Source organism: Diplotaxodon limnothrissa, linkage group LG3 (assembly GCF_057381915.1).
Source record: "Diplotaxodon limnothrissa isolate DT_005_m linkage group LG3, D_limnothrissa_male_GT1.1, whole genome shotgun sequence".
NCBI lineage: Eukaryota > Metazoa > Chordata > Actinopteri > Cichliformes > Cichlidae > Diplotaxodon > Diplotaxodon limnothrissa.
In genome coordinates this window covers 62,988,035-63,008,167 of record NC_140598.1, presented here as the reverse complement: position 1 = coordinate 63,008,167, position 20,133 = coordinate 62,988,035, and the positions used below count along the sequence as shown (strand labels likewise).

The following is a 20,133-nucleotide window of genomic DNA, read 5'->3' as shown; positions in this document are numbered from 1 at the left end:
TGATTTCACGGCACTGACAAAATCATAAAAATCGGAATGATAGAAAAAAAAACACGTGCGAGATATTACGAAAATATTCCTGTAGGGTTTGGGGTGTATGGACCCCAGTGATTCGGATTAGGGCTAAAGAAATATGCTAAAATAGTTAAACTCTTTGCATCTAACCCTTCCTCCCTTCCTTCCACAGAGAACATAATAAACTGAGCATTCTGTATTTTCTATAAATATGTTTTCCTTCTTTATCTAGTCTTATGAACCTTTAGAATATTAAAAGTATTAAAGTGACATACTCTTTCTCTTCACCAATATAAATTAGTCATACATTTCTGGTTAAGGTAAATAAAAAATACAAAAATTATCATTAATGCTAGATAAATGATTTAAACACTACAGAGTCAAATGTACTTATTTGGGTTTTAGGAAAATTGCACTGTGTTAAAAGCATAGTTCATAAGTACAGAGCACATATATATCTTAATATTTAGTTGTAGTTAAAAATTAAATATTCTTAAATTATACATGCAAAGGCATAAGCAAAAACACGCCTCTTTAAAAATACCTTTCTTTCCTCAGCAGTGACTCTATCTTTGAACATTATGTCACTGCCCTCTACTGCTAAAAGTTCAACATTACAGTCCCAGAATCTGACCACAGATACATGTCAAAGGGCAACAGAGTCAAAAGCTAACTACTGTATTTCAAATTACATTAAACATGAGTGTTACAAAAACCAAACAAACAAGTATTTCAAGTGTTAGACTAAAAAAAATGAAAAAAACTATCACACATTGTTATATAGTTATTTGGATCATTTAGAGAAATCACTGTTTTACACGATTTCTGTGGTATGAAATCACAGGCATGCTTCTACTTGTTAAGTTAATTACAAAGCATTTCAGAGGCTGACTACACACCTATGGAATAGATATTATGGAAAGTTAGATCCGGGGATCTCGGAAAGCACCAACAAGAAGTAGAAGTAAAGTGGCAACAATGAATCAAACTCCAGCTGCTGTGCATATGGAATCCACTATGGGAAGGGGTTGTCAGGTGTGTAATTGAAACTGGCATCCAGGAACATAGCCAGAGTTCCCAGGGTGGTGATGATGACAAACAACCACAAGAAGAGACGGTCCACCACCAGGGCGATGAACTGCCAGTCTCCTGTCAGCTGCAGAGAACGCACACACGTAGACACAAAACTGAGTCAGCAATGTACCGTAAGTAGGTAATGACACAAGAACATCGCTAGGGCATGTCTGGAACAATCTGTACTCAGGAACTGTAGGCAGAGTGAATAACAAGCTGCTTGACACTCACCGAGTCATCCGTGTCCTGCTTCTTCAGCTGCTCGGCCATGTATGTCACAGCAGCGATGGCTGACTTCAGATTGGGAGGGAGGATCAGACAGAAACTGTCAGTGTTGGGGACTCTCTGGAGCTGTACTGTGCTCTCACACCTGAAACACAGAGAGGGAGAACGTCAGCAAAGAAGATGCAAAAACAAAAATGAATAAAAGTAAAGTCACTGCAACTTTGTGGACCTTTTCTCATAACCCCCACAGGAACTTCTCCTTTAGAAGACTTTATTATTGAAAGATGAGACAATAATCATTTTATTTCTCAAGGAAACACATGTCCATTTCAAGATCTTTAAATAAAGCCTGCAGACGAGCGGTGAGCGGTAGCTAACATTCTTTAATCAAAACACACAAAGAACAGACAAGCAAGCTTGATGAAGTCCCTGCATGACCGCGGGACAGACGGTCAGCAGAGTCTCCCTGAGCCTAGCATGGCTCTCAGTTAAATACCTTCTCCAGGAACAAAAGGCAGTACACAGCTGTTTCACACCTTAAGGTTCACACTCCCTTGCTTCCTACCAGAGTCCTCAAAGACACAAAAGACTCTTCCTGTGGAGTTGTCTGCTTCCCCCAACTTCCTTACTAGACCCCCAGCATTTGTCTTACTGTATGAGTGTGAGACATGTTAAAATCCAGTGGCACCAAGGTATCATACAATAAAATAATGTGATTAATGCATAAGTAAAAGAAATTCCTATACATGCCCCTTCCTGATTTCTTATGTTTTAACATGTTTGTTACACTTACATGTTTCCAATTTCAAATGTTAACACAGATGTTCAGAGTAAATACAGATTGTAGTTTTTCAAATGATGATTTCATTTAGTTTGGGGAAACAGCTCTCCAACTTTACCTCATGTAGAAAAAGTCATTTCCTTCTAAACCTAATAAGTGGTTTTGTCATCTAGCAAGAACTGCAGTCAAGCATTTGCAATAACTAATAAAAAAAAGCACTTGGGACAATTGTGTTGGTGACAGCTTTTGTTATAATATCAATAATATTTCTATGAATATGGGATACTGTTACATGTTTGCATAGACTTTTGTGGAATATGGAGACACTCCTGGCATTATATGAGCAAAGTGAGACTCATTTTTTAGGGTTGGTGGAGATGAGTGTGAAGATCCAAACAATCCCTGTCAGTGATGGAGAAGCTTTGATGAAAATATTTGGTAAAAAGTTCACCAGCATGAAGGAAATGAAGTTTCAAACTTTCCTTAGGAGGAGCCCAGCACGCCTGCTTAAAGAATAGTAAGTGTGGCGATGTGGATGCTTGCAGCGACTGCTGTATAGAGGCCATCCTGCTACACATGAAACACATCAGAGTCATAATTGTTATTTTAGTCACGTGTTTGTTTATTATCCTTATTGTTTTATCTGGGACAGTTTGCAGACATCTCAGAGAGAGGAGACACCAGCATCTGAACAGAGACTCAAACCAGCAACCTGCAGCTCCCTGCTTGGCTGCTCCAGTTTTCTCCTCACTCATGTTGCCCACCAGTGATTTCTAGCTGCCCACCCACACAGCAGGCTAGAATATGCGCTGAGCCTCAGCACCCAATACTTGGACATGTTTTCTTTATTAAACAATGAACCAGACCCCAAAAAGTAAACAGCTGTTATTGCTAGGCAACGGGAGCAGCATTTGGAGATGCAGCACCTGACATTCCTGACCATGTGGGCGGAGCATGCATGAAATGGAATGTTTAGTAGAACTGTGCAACACAAGCACTTAGTTCCAGCATGTTTCATTGTATCCAGACACAGCTAGAGACACATCTACAGCAGCATCTCTGTGCAGGACAAACGACAGTTGACGAAGAAACATCGAAAACTTCACTTCACTCCTCTACAAAACGTTGGTTCCTTTGTTTAAAAGGCCAAAATGAATCAAGGGAGATCGAGAAGAGGATCGGCGAGTGCTTCACCTCACAATACAGTACAGCTGATTCATTTTAAATTTCAAATGATACAGGCTGAAAATGTCAAATTAAAAGAAGAGGCAGAAAAATCAAGAGGAGAAGCTAAAAATTCAAAGTTTGAAACTGAAGTAGTATTGCAGGAATTACAGGATGTGGGTCTCAAACTTAAAGGAGAGAAGATGAGAAAACAACAGGCAGAAAACGAGAATGAAAACATGAAGAAAGAACTGTTGCAAGCTCAAAAAGCATTGGAGGAAGAGAAAAGCACAGCACAAGAAGCCAAAAATAAATATCAAACTGCAAAGAAGGAGGCAGGAAATGTGATGCAGGAATTACAGGAGGTGCAGGAAGCTTTTGAAGAGGAAAAAAGCAAAATGCAGTTGGCAACACAAGACGCTGCAAATGTAATGGCTGAAGCTGAAACACTAAGGAAGGAATTACTGCATGTGAAGCAACAACTTGAAGAGGAGAAAAAATGTAAACACGAGACAGAAAATGAGATTGAAAATATGAAGAAAGAATTGTTGGAAGCTCAAAAAGTGTTGGAGGAAGAGAAAATTAAAATACAGGAAGCAAAGAAAGAAATGGAAGATACAAAGAGTTACACTCAAAACATGAAGGAGGAACTGATGAAAGTGCAAGAGGAACTTGCAGAAGGGAAAATTGAGTTGAAGGTATTCAAGAAAGAAACGACGGTGACCAAGAAAGGCTGCAAAGATGAACTTAAAGAAATACAAAAGCACAAAAAGGAAGCTAAAGAGCTCCTCAAACACAAAGGGAAACTGGCCAAACAGCAGCTGAAAGAAACATTTAAAGATGCCGAGGAGCAGCTCAACAAAACCTTAAAAGAGCTGAAGGCAAAAGAAAAGCAAGCCGAGGACAGGAGGGGATTCTGGAGCAGACTGCTGAGAAAGAACTGACCCAGCAGCATCTTCCTCCTTCCCCCTCTCTCAACCTTTCTTTCACAAAAATCCCCCCAAACTTTACTTGGGACGTTTGTTTGTTTTTCAAAAACTCTATTCTGAATGCATGTACTGACATACAAAAATAAAATTGCCATAACTTGACCTCATGTTGCCTGCTTCTTTTCTTGTGTGTCTGTGGATGTAAAACAGTAACACACTTTCTGCTCTGTGTGTTTTTAATTGCAAATAAATGCAATATGTTTTCATTTTAAAATGCAGTGCAAAAAACTTCTGCTTTAAATCTTCTTTTTTTTTTAGCAAAAAGCTTTTTTTTTTTGCCTGTTGTGGAAGTTTTCCATTTAACTAGCTTTTATATGCTATATGTTATGCAGCTTAAAAAGCAATACTAAGAGTCTGCAGTCATGCTCGTAGTTGCCTTCGTGTTTGCTAGTTTATGCTAACATGCGCACACTGACAATGCTAACACGCTAATGTGTAGCAGCTAGAGCTTTTTTTGACCCTTCACACTGTCTTAGGCTACGTTCACACTGCAGGTCTTAATGCTCAATTCCGATTTTTTGATCAAATCCGATTTTTTTGTCTGCTCGTTCACACTACAAATAAAATGCGACAGCAAACGTGCTCTAGTATGAACGCTCAAAGCGGCCCGCATGCGCAAAAGAAGACGTCACACACAACACGCTCTGTTTAGACCCAAAGCAAACAGTATTGTTTGACTGATGGCCCTTAATATAAAGACTTCGGACTTTACGTTTCCAATTTTTGCATACATAATAATTACATTACATAATAATGTAAATAGCCTAATAATTATCCTTACTGCTGTTTAAGAGAGGAGCGGTGCTTCAAAGGATAGTTGCAGATTTCTGTCAGAATCTGAACATTATACAGTACAAATAAAATGTTCACGTTTCTCCAACGTTGTCTTCCCAGCAGTTTCACTGACATCTACACGGGATGGCCAGGAAGCGTTCGCGATGTCTTCTCGGGCGCTTCTCCGGAGCTGATAATTGGCATCTGTCTTGTGTCAGTTACGTAAAAGACGGATTTAATGCGACTTGACCGTTCAAACAGCAGTCGCTTTCTAAAACATCGGATATGTATCGGATTCAGTACCACATACGAAAGTGACCCAGATCGGATTTGAAAATATCGGATTTGTGCCGTTCACACTGTCATACCATGATTGGATATGGGTCGCATAGGGTCAAAAAAATCGGATTTGATGCGCTTTCGCCTGCAGTGTGAACGTAGCTGGCTACGTTCACACTGCAGGCGAAAGCGCATCAACGCAGTGTGAACGTAGCCTTAAGCGTTTAGCATGTTAATGTGATAACATTTGGTAATTATAGCACAAAGCATTAACCCTCATCCTCTCAACATATTTAACATACACAGACTACCGACTGGGCTCTGTGTAGATCTCAACAATCATAACAGTTGCTACTACTAATCTGGACCATTTTGATTCCAATATAAAATAAATTGAATAAACACACAACCAGTCAGCCCAGCATGTCCTAGGTGGAGTTGTGTGCTTTTGACTGGTGTCCCAATTTAGAATCCATAATTAATCTAACCCCATGCATGGTTTAATATTTATTATAGCAATTACAATATGAGATTCAACTCAAAACCCCTCTTACTGTATAAGACAAAGAACAATGTGTTTTGCAAAGAAAGCACCTTCTAACCTGGAGGATATCTTGCCGCTCGAGTTTGTCACAAAAACACTTCTGTGAGAAGTTAAAAACTGTAGTAACAACCTCATAAATGTTTCAAAACCTGAGATTTATGCTGCGTATGTCACGAGTCACTGTGCAGCGTGGTTAATCTCTGCTAAAACAAAGCATGACTCTGTTTAGACACATCTGTCTTGTCTCTTTATAACATACAGAATGTGTCTTTGTGTGTCCTTGACCCAGGCAGGCTTCCTGCAGCTCCTCTAAACACTGAGTGACAGCAGCAAACTCCAAGCAGAGGGGTTAACGTTTACGTGATGCAGTAACATTTGACTTCTTCATTCTTTGTCTCACACAGCTGTTCCATGAAGCGAAACACATGTGCTGACACAATCTTTATATTTATATTAGGCCTCTTTTATTTTTGTGATAGGACGGTCAAACAGACAGACGGAATAACATGCAGGAAATGGACCAGGGAAGAGTCAAACCGCTGTTACAGCCATTCGGCATAAGGGTCAAACCACCAAATTATACTGAGACCCAGGCAGGATCTTTCTTCTTTCTTCTGCTCTGTAACTCACTTGCTTCGTAACAAACTAAACTTCATAATTAAACCAAAAGACTAGATTATGAAATGACAAATTTGAGGGATTTATGCAATCTATCTATGTCTATAAAATTAAGATTGTCACCTGTATTTTGCACATCCTTTGTATTAAATAAAGCATTTCTATTTGAGTGTGATGTATCCATGCCTTTTATCCCACTTATTAAATTTGGGGATGGAAAATGGTGGAGAGAGTTCATACCTTTCTTTTGAGAACAGTTACGCTGTGCTCCAACTTTTCTTTGCACCCACTAGATTCACATTGTTTTCATTCTTCATTATATGAAAACATGTAGATATCATGGATGCATATCATGTAACAGGCTGGCTGGGCACCACAGTGCACCTGTCACACTGGCACCATCACTACATATCTGCAGTCTATGTATATGGTCTATAGTTGTTCAGTGTGAGAGTCGATAACTAGCACCAGAATGAGGACGGCGTCAGTAAGGAAGCAGGACGTGTTACAGAAAGACAGCATGACAACAGATGGATAGGACAGTAAAAATGAATCAACTCCCATAGGAAGGCTGGTGCTGGTGTATGCATCCGTGTGTGTGTGTGTGTGTGCGTGTGTGTGTGCGTGCGTGTGTGTGCGTGTGTGTGTGTGCGTGTGTGTGGTAAGTAGTGGTCCACACGCCACCCACATTCCACAGCTTGTATTCATTACCTCAGATTCACGGAGTCCTCACTGTGACAAACACACACAGGCACATGTATGTACTGTACATTGGGACTGTAACTATACCATCATGTAAATATATCTATATTGAGTTTAACTCTTATTAGAGGGGAAAAAACATAAAAAACAAAATAAAAGAAATTTGCCCAAACTGCATGCTTGCTTCAAGATGTGGGAATAGAACATGTATGCATATATGTATGCATATGTATACTCTCTGTGAATGGTACTCATGGCCATTGATCAGTGGTTGTTGATCAATGGTCATGAGAATTTGCATAATTAAGATTAAGGAACTGACCTCCCAGCCCATTGTTCCTTCAGTGGGCTGGTTTCAGTCATTATGCAAATGTGCTGTTTATAAGATTTGGGGAAACCTGCAGTCAGCTGAGAATGAAGAAGTCACTTGGATGAGTGACGAAACTTTTCTCCCACAAAACGCTACGTCCAGATGAACAGAATCAACTTTTGAACATGTATGCACTTTATAACAAGCACACAGAGTTTGGAATAGTATAAAGTTGTCTCATATCACCAAACATCCACAAAATTCTTATTCAAAAAAATTCTTATAAGCAACAAGTCTGATAGTCAACTGATAAGTGAAATCAAGTTACAGTGTGTTGCCTCATTTTTCACAGAACCGGATGAGGCAACAGACATATAGATGAATCATGTCTGTATTTCTATGATAGCACAGCCACCATCTCTCCCACATCTAACACGACAAAAGCCTCCTATGCCTCTATCACTCAGCACCAGCTTTCCCTTCCACTCATCTATTCTTCACTGTCCCTCGAGCTCCTTTCTGTGGGATTACCCCCTAATGCCAAACCTAAACAGAGGCTTAGTGGCTGGCGACTGTGGATGTGGGTGTGGGGCTTAGCTGGGGCTGAATGTGATGCTTTTGGAACAGGATGAGAGCTGTCCAGCACAAGATCTCATTCATGGGACTGTGAAGCTGGTTATGAGGCAAGACCCACGAGGCAAGGTACCAGCTGATTAGCCAGAATGAAGCAGGTAACATAAAGACATCATGTTTCTAAGCAACTACACTCTTTCTGGTTATCTTGAGTAGCTTATCTCACCCATTCTTAACTACTACCAATGACAGTATGAAGCAAAACATGAACAACCCTAAAACTGCATTATGACACGGCTTTAACATGCACACGCACATTCTAGTCATTTTATTAAAACAGTAAGCTGAGCATCTGGATTGAATTGTTGATGCATTTCAGAAAACATAAAATAATTACCAAAACTTGCTCAAATTCATCATCTGACAGTGATTATCATTGCACGTTCTGCAGTTCATCAGTGGTAATAGGTATTATAATGTTTCATTCAGGACTACAGAAGCAGACCAGATTAGTGGAATCTCAGTCTCAACTCATTTGTATAGCGCCAAATCGCAACAACAGTTGCCTCAAGGTGCTCGCTAATGGAGATTTGCTGCATAATGCGGTTATGGCGTTAATGTCATTTTAACGAGATTGTTATAATGTTATAATCCAACTTGTGGAGATTTGAATATATATTCTGCATTTCAGTCATGCCTTTGAAGCATCCAATACATTCTGAATTAGTACGACAATTCAATTCTTAAAAACACCTTTAACACAATCTTATTAGATATGATATCAGAAGGCTCAAGGAGATGTGTTTACTGTTGCAGCCTTGACAGATCCTCTGAGCTTCTGCAATGATGGCTATAACTCTGCCAACTCCAGCACACAGTGTACTTTACTATAATAGCTGATCTGGCACCAGATCCAACATTCACACTTTGGCACACTCTACAAAGGAGATTCATGCCCACACTGGCTTTTATTAATGTTAATAGAAATAGCTTTCCCCATCAGGATCTGCACATCTCAGCTTAGAAAGAGGCTGAATCAGGATGAATTAGCCTCAGGGTCAATACTTCAGCTCTGTGGTTCTTAATATTCGTGACAGGCGCTAGAACTTTTTGGCAGTCTGTCTTTATTTGATGATATAAACCAATACATTTAATCCCATCAAACATGTTACATTTTTGCCTGAAGAAAAATGAATATTTGTAAAAGTTTTCTGCTAGTGGAGAACTTTGTGTGGAGTCTGTCTTACCAACTTTGCTGATGTGCATAACACAAACTCCACTTATTTCTATTTCTTAGTTATTTAATGCCTTGAAAAAAAACTGCCCGCTCATTTTTTTCACAACCATTCACAGACCTATTCGCTGGTTAAGACTTGTTTTAATAGTTAAAGTTAGAATTTAGCTTAGGGTTGGGGAAAGGTTTCACCTTTATAGTTGTGATGTTTTTTGTTTGCTCAACCTGTGGCATTCAACCCTAACCCTATTCTGGTGCAATATGTCTTTTTTTTTAACTTATATTAAAAACAATTCACTTAAATGTTGGTTTTCAGGGAAACAGAAAATATTAATTCTAACTGGCACCCATCAAAATATGTTCATATTCTTCCCAAAAGTACGTTTTGGTTGCTGTCAGAATGGAGTCGGGGTTGAGGTTGAGGATCAATGTCAGTACATTTTGATTCAGAGAGAGCCTTACAGCCATACCTGTACATTTATATATATGTGGGTTAGAGTTAAGCTTCTTCCACAAACACCAGAGCAGGCAGTATCCACATGATTTCTGCACAAAATCTGAGATCTGAGAGGAGCTAATCAAAATGACAACAAGCCAACTGCTGTTTCCTGGCAATAAACCAAAGAAGTTTGAAGTATATTGGCTCAGCGATTGTCAAGGAAGGTTACAAATAGATGAACAAAGCTTTTGTGAATTATTAATACGAAGAAAATGAAGTAGATATTTTTGGATACTCATACAATTTCATTTAGACACAGTCACACCTCTAATAGATTGCTTTTTTTCTTTGTCATACCTGCCTCGCCAAGGTAAGACAAGATCAGGGTTGATCTTGCGAATGAAATACTCTCCTCCCGGCTGTCGCCCATTGTAGCTTTGAATAGGTGTGTCATCAGAAGATTCCTCTTCCAAAAAGGGTTCCTCTGGTTTTGGCCTCATCATGCCAATGTATTTAGGCAGGAAATGTATGAACACCTGAAAAATCAAATGGAGGAATTCAGTGGTTTCACAGAGGTTTGTACTTTTGTTTCAAGCTGACCCAACTTAACCCAAGCATAAATTACAACTTTATAGAAGGTATCTGTTTTACTCTGTGGCTTTACATGTAATGTCACTTTTCAAACAATGAATTCAGACAAACTACAATCAACAACTACTTAATTTAACACACTTTTGCAAAGTGCCTAATCATAAGAGTCAGCAAAAATTCAGAAGCTAATTGCTATTAGATTGTTAACTTTGAATGTCAACACTCATTCAATTGTATCCATTTTTGCCATCTGTAAGTGGTGCATTTTTATGTCCTATCCAACCAAATTTCATACTGACCTTTGTATTTTTATCATATGCTTACATACTTTCAAATTATAGAATTATAATGTGCACAAAACCCTTTTTAATGAATCTGTGGAACGTGGTTTAGTAAATTCTCACCTGCTTATTCTGCTGTTCTGCTATTCTGGTAATGCAGTTAAACATAATGAACCTTTATTCATTAATTATCAATCACATTTCATGTGTATAATAATAAATTAACACTATACACCCCTCTGCGTTTTTTGATAATATTAACGCTCTAAAGTTTAAGGCATCATATTTAGGAAAATTAACCCAGTATTTTTTGGGAGAAAGACAAAAGTACTACTTCTGGGGGGGAAATGTGAAAAGTTGTTTTTTGTTGTCTGTTTGCAAGACTTGAAAGAACAATTTTCTAAAAACACAAATGAAATATTCTGATTGGCTAAAATTAGGGTTGGGCGGGGCTAGGGCAGTCACAGATGGCCCAGCAGTGTAAATGTGAGCTTACAGTTAGAGAAAAATAAACACTAAATAAAGTCTTCTTAACCCTCCTGTTATGTTGGCTGTCAAATTGACCCATTCTGGTGTGAAATGATCTACAGTATATTGTGTACTACAACGTCTCTGGAGACTCAGTATTTTCTCCCATTTCATAATGAGTGCTGTCAGATGGGAGACAGATACGGTGACAGTTATTATTATCCCATAAAAAAATAATAATGTTAAAGAGGTTTTTTTAATAATTGGTGTCATGAAAAACTATTATATTTTATATATAGGTCTTTCCAGCGTACTTTTAAAAAAATGATTTACGTTTTTTTGTAAAAATATATTCTCATTGAACCATGACCTATAAGACCGTAACTAAACATGCCCTGGGTCAGGAACACAAAACACATTGCTGCACCTGAGAAACTGACATCACAGGACAGTTAAATTACATATAAAGTAACCTTTATGATATCCTCAAAGTTTAAGTATATTCATAAAAAAAATTATATGTGATCCATGATTTCAAATTCTTACATAAACATTTTAGATGATTATTAAATACCTTTCGGACCCAGCTTGGCATGATGTGTGTGCTGGGTGTTCGGTGATGCAGGTTGAGGACTACCACACTTAGGATGACAGAGAAGGTCACCAAGATCATAGTGAACATGACGTAGTTGACAATAATTGGGATGCCGAGGGAAGTCTCTGGGACCTTGTCAGCCAGCAGCAACATGAAGACAGTCAGAGCAATGAGGACGGAAATGGAAAGAGTCATTTTCTCTCCTGTAAAGAAAAGGGACAAGTTGACAAATTAATTATGACAGTAAGGTAGAAAACATTTTGTCTGTAGACAGTGTTATACTAACAAGAGCAGAATTCAAGACATTAAGGAACTTGCTATCAAGAGACTTGCTGATATTTATCAGACTCAGGCTGATTTCCATCAATTTCAGGGTTTAGCAATTGGCTCTAATCTGGTTATACACTGAGGTACTATATCAAACTGCTATCTTTTAGTCAGTGGTATCTTAGGCCGAGCAGCCTGCTAGGTTTGTTATACACTTGTAAAAAACCTGAAGCTTTCCGTTGAATATGTTCTGCTGTTTTATTTGTTTTTTCATTGGCAGTGAAGCATTATTATGAAATGTGTCTGCAAAACGACAGTTAATAACAGTGATCCATCATTCACCTTCAATGTATTGTAGATCAATACAGTTCTTTAAAGGTCGCCCTGACTTACAGAGCAGCTCAAATTAGACACATGCTTATTGTCATGAGATTAGGCAGTTTTTCACTTCCTATGCTTGCTCTTGGCAATGATGTGTAGTCATAATGTCACAACATGTCACATGTGCTGACCTGCTCCAGGAGGCAGGTAGAAGACAAATATAGCCAACACGCTGGTGAGGATACAGGGCACAATGATGTTGATGATGTAGAAAAGAGGCTTCCTCTCTATGATGAGATAGAAGGTGATGTCCTCATACAGGTCCTCCTTAACGTTCTTTCTTGTTGGTTTGTGACAAATGGCCCATTCACCATTCTCTGTCCAAGGTGAGGCGCAAGGAGAAGAAGTTAAATGTAAAGAGGATTTATTCTAAATCAGACACAGTCTGGTAAATAAAAAATGAAGCCACTTAAAAAAATGTACGTACAGAACACGTAAAGCACAGGTGTCAAACTCCAGGCCTCGAGGGCCGGTGTCCTGCAGGTTTTAGATATGTCCTTGATCCAACACAGCTGATTCAAATGGTTAAATGACCTCCTCAACATGTCTTGAATTTCTCCAGAGGCCTAGAAATAAACTCATCATGTGATTCAGGTGTGTTGACCCAGGGGGAGATCTAAAATCTGCAGGACACCAGCCCTCGAGGCCTGGAGTTCGACACCCTGTTCACAAAAACAGGACAAATACTGAAAAGCATCACTACGTGCACCAACCAGTGAAAGCGTTCTCATCTATTACAATCTCTTGGATCTCTTTGCCGTCATCATCCAGAAAGTATTGCAGGTCAACCTCAGAGGAATCATAGGTGTACGAGCGGAAAATCATGCTGCAGTTTTGCCAGTCAAATGGGAAGTACGCCACCTATAGATTGTTAAAGTCAACATATCATTTTGAAGATGACTCTCAAAAAAGCTCCAAGGAGGAACCGTCTATGCACTGGTACTGTTTCAATGGAAACGAGCTTAGACTGTACCTCTATAGAGCAGGAACTGCGGTAGATGGCGGGTGGAAGCCACTTAACAGTGCCGTCACTGTAAACCAAGACGTTGACGTACAGAGCCACATCAAACTGGCCGTCATTACTGAAGGAAGAGAAACGTGACATTTATTGAGGCAAAGTATCTATCCTATCACAGCATCAAACAAATACCAATGTTGGTGCTGATCAATCTGACACGATGTGGCGTGTCCAAACAAATACTATGATTGGTTTGATTATAATCCAAATAGACAAATTAAAAAGTTCATCTTGACAGGAAGTCAGGGGATCATTGAACTTATTATAAATCATCCAAGAAGAAACATGATAGTACTACTCACTACTTGAGATATTCTAAGTCTTGGCCAAATGTGGTGGACCAACCTCGTCTTTAGGGCAGGCACTCTGTTAGTCATGATGCAAGATGTTGTAAGTGTGAGTGCAGTCAGGACACTCACTTGTTTATGAGGTAGATGTCAGGTCGCCACACCTTGTTGGGAGGAATTCTCAGAACATTAATGTCGTCATATTCAGCTGGGTTCCAGGACAGCCTGTAGTCTGTCCATTCCTGCAGGGATGAACAAAAGGAGAAAGGCAAAGTGAATCACGAAAAAGAGTAAACAGCCGAACAGACAACAGGTGATGTCCCTGTCATTCCCATCTTTGATTCTCCAGCGTTTGGCAAGTCATTTAATCCCACTGACATAAACATTCACAATCAAGCACACATACTGTCACAAACAGAGCAGCCATCCTGAAATCTAATCAGCGAGGGCGAGGGAGTGAACTGAGACAGTGAGTCAGAGAAAAAGAGAGATAAAACATGAAATAATTTGTAGTTATGAAAAGTGACTTGAGGGCAGAGCGAAGGAGCACAGGAGAGAGGCATCAGAGCAAGGCTCACTAATGAAGATGAATGTTTTCATGCTCATACCAGATTCATGAACACGTTAGTCGTCATCTCGCCGTTCTTCTCATTCTGCAGTGGGATAATAACAGGGAGAGGGGTGGACGTATGTACATTAGTGATGCCACTATATCTTGTTGTGTATGACAGTACCATTACTTTCAGACCTCCTCTATTGAAACTAATCGAGACAGATGAGTGTGATCCTGGTTCTATTCAAACTCAGCAATCAAATTACATTTTAGGTAAAAGATAGAGTGCGAATGTATTTTAGACATGGTGTAGAAGCATACAATGCTATGAAGTAATTGTTTCCTTCCTTTCTTTAGCATATTTTTTTTCACAGTTACATATTTCCAATCATTAAAATAATTATATTATTAGATAAAGAAAATAAATACAAATTGTAGTTTTACCCGGTGCTATGTAAAGAAAAGTAATTGCCCCTTAAATCTAATTACTGGTTATGCCCTCCTCAGCAGCATGAACAGCAATCAAGCGTTTGTGATAACTGGCAAAGAGTCTTTCGCAACACTGTGTAGAAATTTAAACCACTCTTCTTTGCAGAATTGTTTTGACTTGGCCACAGTAGAGGGTTTTCGAACAATGCATGGCAAGTTTAAAGTCTTTCAAAAGCATCTTAATTGGAAATAAGTTCAGACTGCTTTCTTTGAGCCAGTCAGAGTTGGACTTGGATGTATTCTGGATCATTATCCTCAAATATGCTTCAGCATTGGACATTGTTCCACCAATTACAGCAAGTCATCCAAGCCCTGAAGCAGCCCTGGACCATCACTTTACCACTACCATGTTTGACTATTGGTACGATTATTTTCATGAATTCTGTTAATCTTACAACAGATGTAACTAGACTCAGACCTTCCAGAAAGTTCCATTTTTGTCTCGTCAGTCTACAGAAAATATGTTTCAAGGACAATGTGAGATGAGCCTGTGGTGTCGTTGTTGTTGTTGTTTTTGGTCAGCAGTGGTTGTTGTCTCCTCAGAACTCTCCCTGGATGCCAATTTTTGCTCATTCACTTTCCTATTGTTGAAACATGAACACTAAACTTAAATATGACAAGTAAGGCCTGCAGGTCTTCAGATACTGTTCTGGGTTCTTTTGTGATCTCTTTGATGAGTTGTCAGTATGGTCTTGGAGTAATTTTGTTAGGTCAACCAGTTAGAAATGGCTTTGATGTCAACGACTTTGTATGTCAATGGTTTCATTAGATCCTGGCATGTTGTGCTGCTGTTTGAGATCTTTTAGCTTACTTCATTTTGTCAGAGTTTCCATTTAAGTGATTTCTTCATTTGAGAGATCACGTAGGGCCAAGTAAGTTTGGATAGTCTTGTTACAGATTAAGAAAGGGATTTGGCATTTCATTTATTGTGCTGTAATATTTTTGGATTTGAAATAGCTAAAAATTTAGTTTAAACTGGTACATATAAAGCCAGCCCTATCCGGAATCCTTAACTGGTAGGATGTAGAATATTTTGTTTGCATGTCTGAGGGAATATTTATGTTTATGTTGTTCATTTACCAAGCTGACAAGCTGAGAGAGGGTCATCCCCACCCGCACCGTCACCTTATCCTCCCAGTAACGAGCTGGTCTCACTTTCATGTTGTAGTTTTCAAATAGCTTCTGATGAAGCCTTCTCTCTGTTTCAGAGGCTCCTGCATGAAGGCATGAATGCAGACACATAGTATAATGAAGAGAAAATGATAAAAAAAAAAAAAAAAACATCTGCAAAAGGAACAGCAGTGATATTAAGAACAAAAATGCAACAAAGAAAAAGGAAGGATGAAAATCTGGTGAAGGGAAGAAGTGGTAAAATAAAGAGAGACAGCAAGGCCTTAGAGATCCTATAAAACAAATAGATCTTTCAATGTGAAATTTTGCATTTTATACATGAAATCACAAAAAAAGAAATGGCACTGGAGTCACAAATGAAAATTCTGCAGTGGCATAGATGGCAGTTATCTCACCAATGCCCTTAAAGAGTCCGTCATCAGGCCTGTTGTTTCATATTTAACTATGCAACTGTAGTAACTGTGCAGGCTACTACAGTTACATAGTTGTAGAAAATTAGAAATGCCTCATCCATGTTTTTGCATCTTCCAGATTTGTGTTTTACTCTAGTATTAGCAAGCAGAAGATGCAGAAATCTGAGCTCTTTACTTTACATTAGAAGAAGATGACCGGACTTTTTCATCTATGTTCTAAAGTTATCATTCTGTTCTGTCACATAACTACAGTGATAGATCCTCATATCAAACCTGGACAAGTCTCAAATAATGATGTCAGTGTGTGTTTAAGTGATCTCTGTGTGCCAACAGCTCTGTCTCTCATCCACTAGTTTCAACTGTGAATCTTACAAAACAGCAGAGCTGGGAATTAGTATAATGTCTATAAATGCATGTAAATGTTGTATAGCCTATTTTATTACAAATTAAAATAAAACATTGACCTTAGATCTATTACCACTTAAAAGTTTTACGTTTGTTAGATTGTCAGTCACTTGCATACTTTTGGCATGTTCAAAGGTGCTATAGAAGTAAGGTTTAATTGACTAAAAAAAAAAGCGAAAGGCTTGAACAATTCTTAGTGTATGTGAGTGAGATAAAGTTCAACACAAGCAAGTCACATGTTGATTTGTGGATTTGAGTCACTGACACCAAACCACAGCATGTTTGCTCTTCAGGAATCACTGAGTCAGGCCTGCAGTGGTTTGAGGTTCAGTTCCCACTGAGATTAGCTACGCTAAAAATATCATCTAATCTATATTGTGGACAGACCGCTGCGCTGTTATGTTGTTCATACTCAAACACGTATCAGCAGGCTACTTATTATTATTAGTTAGAATTTACAATTATTCTGAATATCAATACTGCATTTGTGAGATATGGTCGATTTACATGAGCAAATAAAAGTGATAGATCTAAAGTTTATGATTATAAAGGGGCAAAAGACATAACAGCAGTGTGAGATAAGGCAGGATAGGCCCCAAAACACAACTTTATTGCTGGAATTACAGAATACAAACTTAAACCGGGAATATGCTAGGAGTCAAACTAACACACAGGCAGAACACACAGCCAGGGAATGAGGGAGAGCACGACAAAACACACAAGGAAATGCAGACAGGATAAACACAGGGAATCAAGGCAGAGTGGAAACACCTGGGAAACACAGCTGGATAATAATCTAACAGGCGAGTGAAGCAAACCATGAACCATCAGTTTTACTTCATGAGGATGAAGCACACTGTCAAAATAAAACAGGAAGCATGAGAAACACACACTGAGATTCAGACTGACTAACTACAGGGAACTGGGGAACGAGGGAGCAAGACAAGACATGGAGACACAGAGTGACGGCAAGAGAGCGAGGGACAGAACTGAACATACATAACAAGACATGATAGACTCCACAGGTAGGCAGCACAAACGCTAGGTCAGAGACCCAGGACCATGACAATCATATTTTTAACTATGCTTTTTAGGAAATCCATCCTTCTACTTGTGTTGTTCTTTTCAATAATGTGTAGGACAGAACAGCTATGGCACGGCTTAAAACTAACTAACTAAAAGAAATGCATTGATTTGTTCAAACATTTCAATGCCGTCACAGATCTCCAGGTAAAGTTTGCAGAAAGTGTCTAAAACTGTCAACGCAAATCTAAGCTGAAGATGTAGGATCTTGATTTGTATATGCATGTCATGATGTGTACTTCTTGTATACTTGTGCCCAGGCACCTAAATTAGTAATGAAATCTATAATGTCATCATACAAACACATTACACAAGTTTTACAAATACTGTATACTTAATGAACCGAGGCATAAATTAAAATTTGTAATCAACTTAATTTATTTACTGTCATACTGTTATACTGTATCCAACATCTGTTGAAAAGAAAGGATATTTGAAAACTGGAAATCAGCCTATGCTGGAGCTCAAACCAAGACATGAATGCATGTGTCAGATTAACACACATAAAGGAGATTTCGCTCAACCCAAAGCTGTTTTGTTCTTAGTTTGTGTCCGTGAGGAGACAATTATGATAAACATGAAGAAATATTAATCAACATCAGTTTCTTAAATGCCAAAAGAATTGTTCTGAGGGAAAAAACAAACCAAACCAAAAGAAACACAGATAAAGCCATGTTAAACTTTCCACTAGAAAGGAGAAGATATGTAAAAAATAAAGTTTTCATAGGTTTGGTTCTTGAAAACAAAAATATAAAGAAATTAGGGGCGGCTCAAAACGTTTGCGCAGTACTGTAAATTAACTGCATCAGTAGAATTGTACTTAGACATTATTATTATTATTATTATTGTCATTTAATCTCTGTCAAGTTATAATGTTTTAAAAAGACAATGTCTTAGAAGTCATGTATCACAGAAAGCTCAGCATTAGGGACTCTTTCTTTCCAAATATGCGATTAAACAGCATGTGGCAAAGACAGAGGACAGACGCAGGAGAGGCAGGGCAGGTGCTGGTGGTGTACGATGGGTAGCAAAGGTGACTGAGCTAATGTAATTGATATGTAGTAAGGGAATAGGATCAAAGGGATGGCTGAGATACCAGCTCCATCGGGGACAAAATTAGATTCTGATTAACAAACAATGATGTGTTAATGTGATTCATTATATGTTCCAGAGGAGAAGAAGGAGGCCACTCTTGTTTTCAAGTGGACAACATCTGTGGAAGGACATAAAATACAGGCTTTGTTCCCCTGGGACTGCAGTTTTATCGCTGATGAAACATACCTGTAAATTCTCACTGGCTGTGTGACAAAAGGTCAAGAAATGGCCACAATCATGGTGGAATTCACCTGTGCAGCTTTTTTTTTTTTTTGTCATTCATTTATTTCTTTTGCTTTTCACTCACATTATGGTGTCAGGAGGTCAAGGTTATTGTAGGGTCTTTACCTTACTATAGGAAGCGCCTTGAGGGAACTGCTGCTGTGAATTGGCACTATATAAATGAATTTGACCTTGAGCTGAACCTGGTTAAATCAATTTTAATCATGATTTTAACGCCTAGCCTTTCCCACTCAAAAATGGGGGAATTAAAAAAAAGAACATCAAGAAAAAAAACAGGAGATGGAATCAATAGCAATTTAACTGGAGTGACAGGGTGAAGTTGTGGATGTGAGATACTTGTGTGTTATCTGATTTGACTGGAGCTGTCTGATTCAAATTATGCCTCGATTCCTCCACATGAAAACAGATTCCCTTCGATCCCACCAGGAAATAGTTAGCAGTTAGGACACATAGACGAATAGGAACACTGCACCGCAGGTCACCAGCAACCATGGTTGTTTGTTTTTAGTTGAAGTTAAAAGTTAACGGCAGTTTTCCATTTTTTTATGTTGTTCCTTTGTTTGTTTTTTAGTATAATGAACATTTCACTATGTAGGTTTTGATTTAGATGGAAGAGAAACATCATGTCTCTCTTCTGAAAATACTTATTAGTAAACATGCTGCTATTAGTTCCAGGAATGCTCATTAGCCAGATTTATGTGGCCAGATTATGCGACATTTAATCATCTTAGCATGATTCATCTTAAAATCTATTTTTAAACATCCTCAAACCATGAAAACTAGTGTCACACACTGGCATTCCTAAAAACGTCCTTACCAGTGAAAGTAAGGCAAAAGCAGCCACACACGAAGAGAAAGGTATTCATCCTCATGCTAGTGCTCAGGTACATCTTCATTTGTCCAATAATGGCAATCATATCATCTTCTGGACTCTTGTTAGCCAACCAAAGGCTCTTCTAGCAGCCACAGCCAGTCACGTCCCACCTTCACCTGGATACAAGATGAATGGTCACCCCCTAAAAGCTCAGGAAAATCAGTGCCCTGCTCCAGCTGGGTTACAGCTAGTTAACACCCCGAACGGCACACGCTCTTCAGCTAACGACCCTGTCTCC

General features: G+C 38.8%; 1 protein-coding gene across 1 annotated transcript; it reads right to left on the bottom strand.

Moving 5' to 3' along the window:
* Positions 1 to 1,030: 1,030 nt before the first annotated feature.
* On the bottom strand, positions 1,031 to 19,938 carry chrnb1l (cholinergic receptor, nicotinic, beta 1 (muscle) like). The gene is made up of 11 exons (XM_085351077.1): positions 19,839 to 19,938; positions 15,732 to 15,865; positions 14,218 to 14,262; positions 13,742 to 13,851; positions 13,278 to 13,386; positions 13,018 to 13,165; positions 12,436 to 12,621; positions 11,636 to 11,859; positions 10,079 to 10,257; positions 1,321 to 1,459; positions 1,031 to 1,171 (listed from the first exon to the last, which is right to left on the bottom strand). Exons 1-11 carry the CDS (start codon positions 19,936 to 19,938, stop codon positions 1,031 to 1,033), a joined length of 1,515 nt encoding a protein of 504 aa, XP_085207203.1.
* Positions 19,939 to 20,133: the final 195 nt, after the last annotated feature.

What these genes read in the sequence shown, in the direction of transcription:
- chrnb1l (XM_085351077.1), bottom strand. Translation starts at nt 19,938, where the DNA reads ATGATTGCCATTATTGGACAAATGAAGATGTACCTGAGCACTAGCATG. An exon ending in CTTTTGCCTTACTTTCACTG is followed by an intron (nt 15,866 to 19,838) that starts GTAAGGACGTTT and finishes GCCTTCATGCAG; the next exon opens with GAGCCTCTGAAACAGAGAGA. An exon ending in AGCAGGACACGGATGACTCG is followed by an intron (nt 1,172 to 1,320) that starts GTGAGTGTCAAG and finishes CGTTCTCTGCAG; the next exon opens with CTGACAGGAGACTGGCAGTT.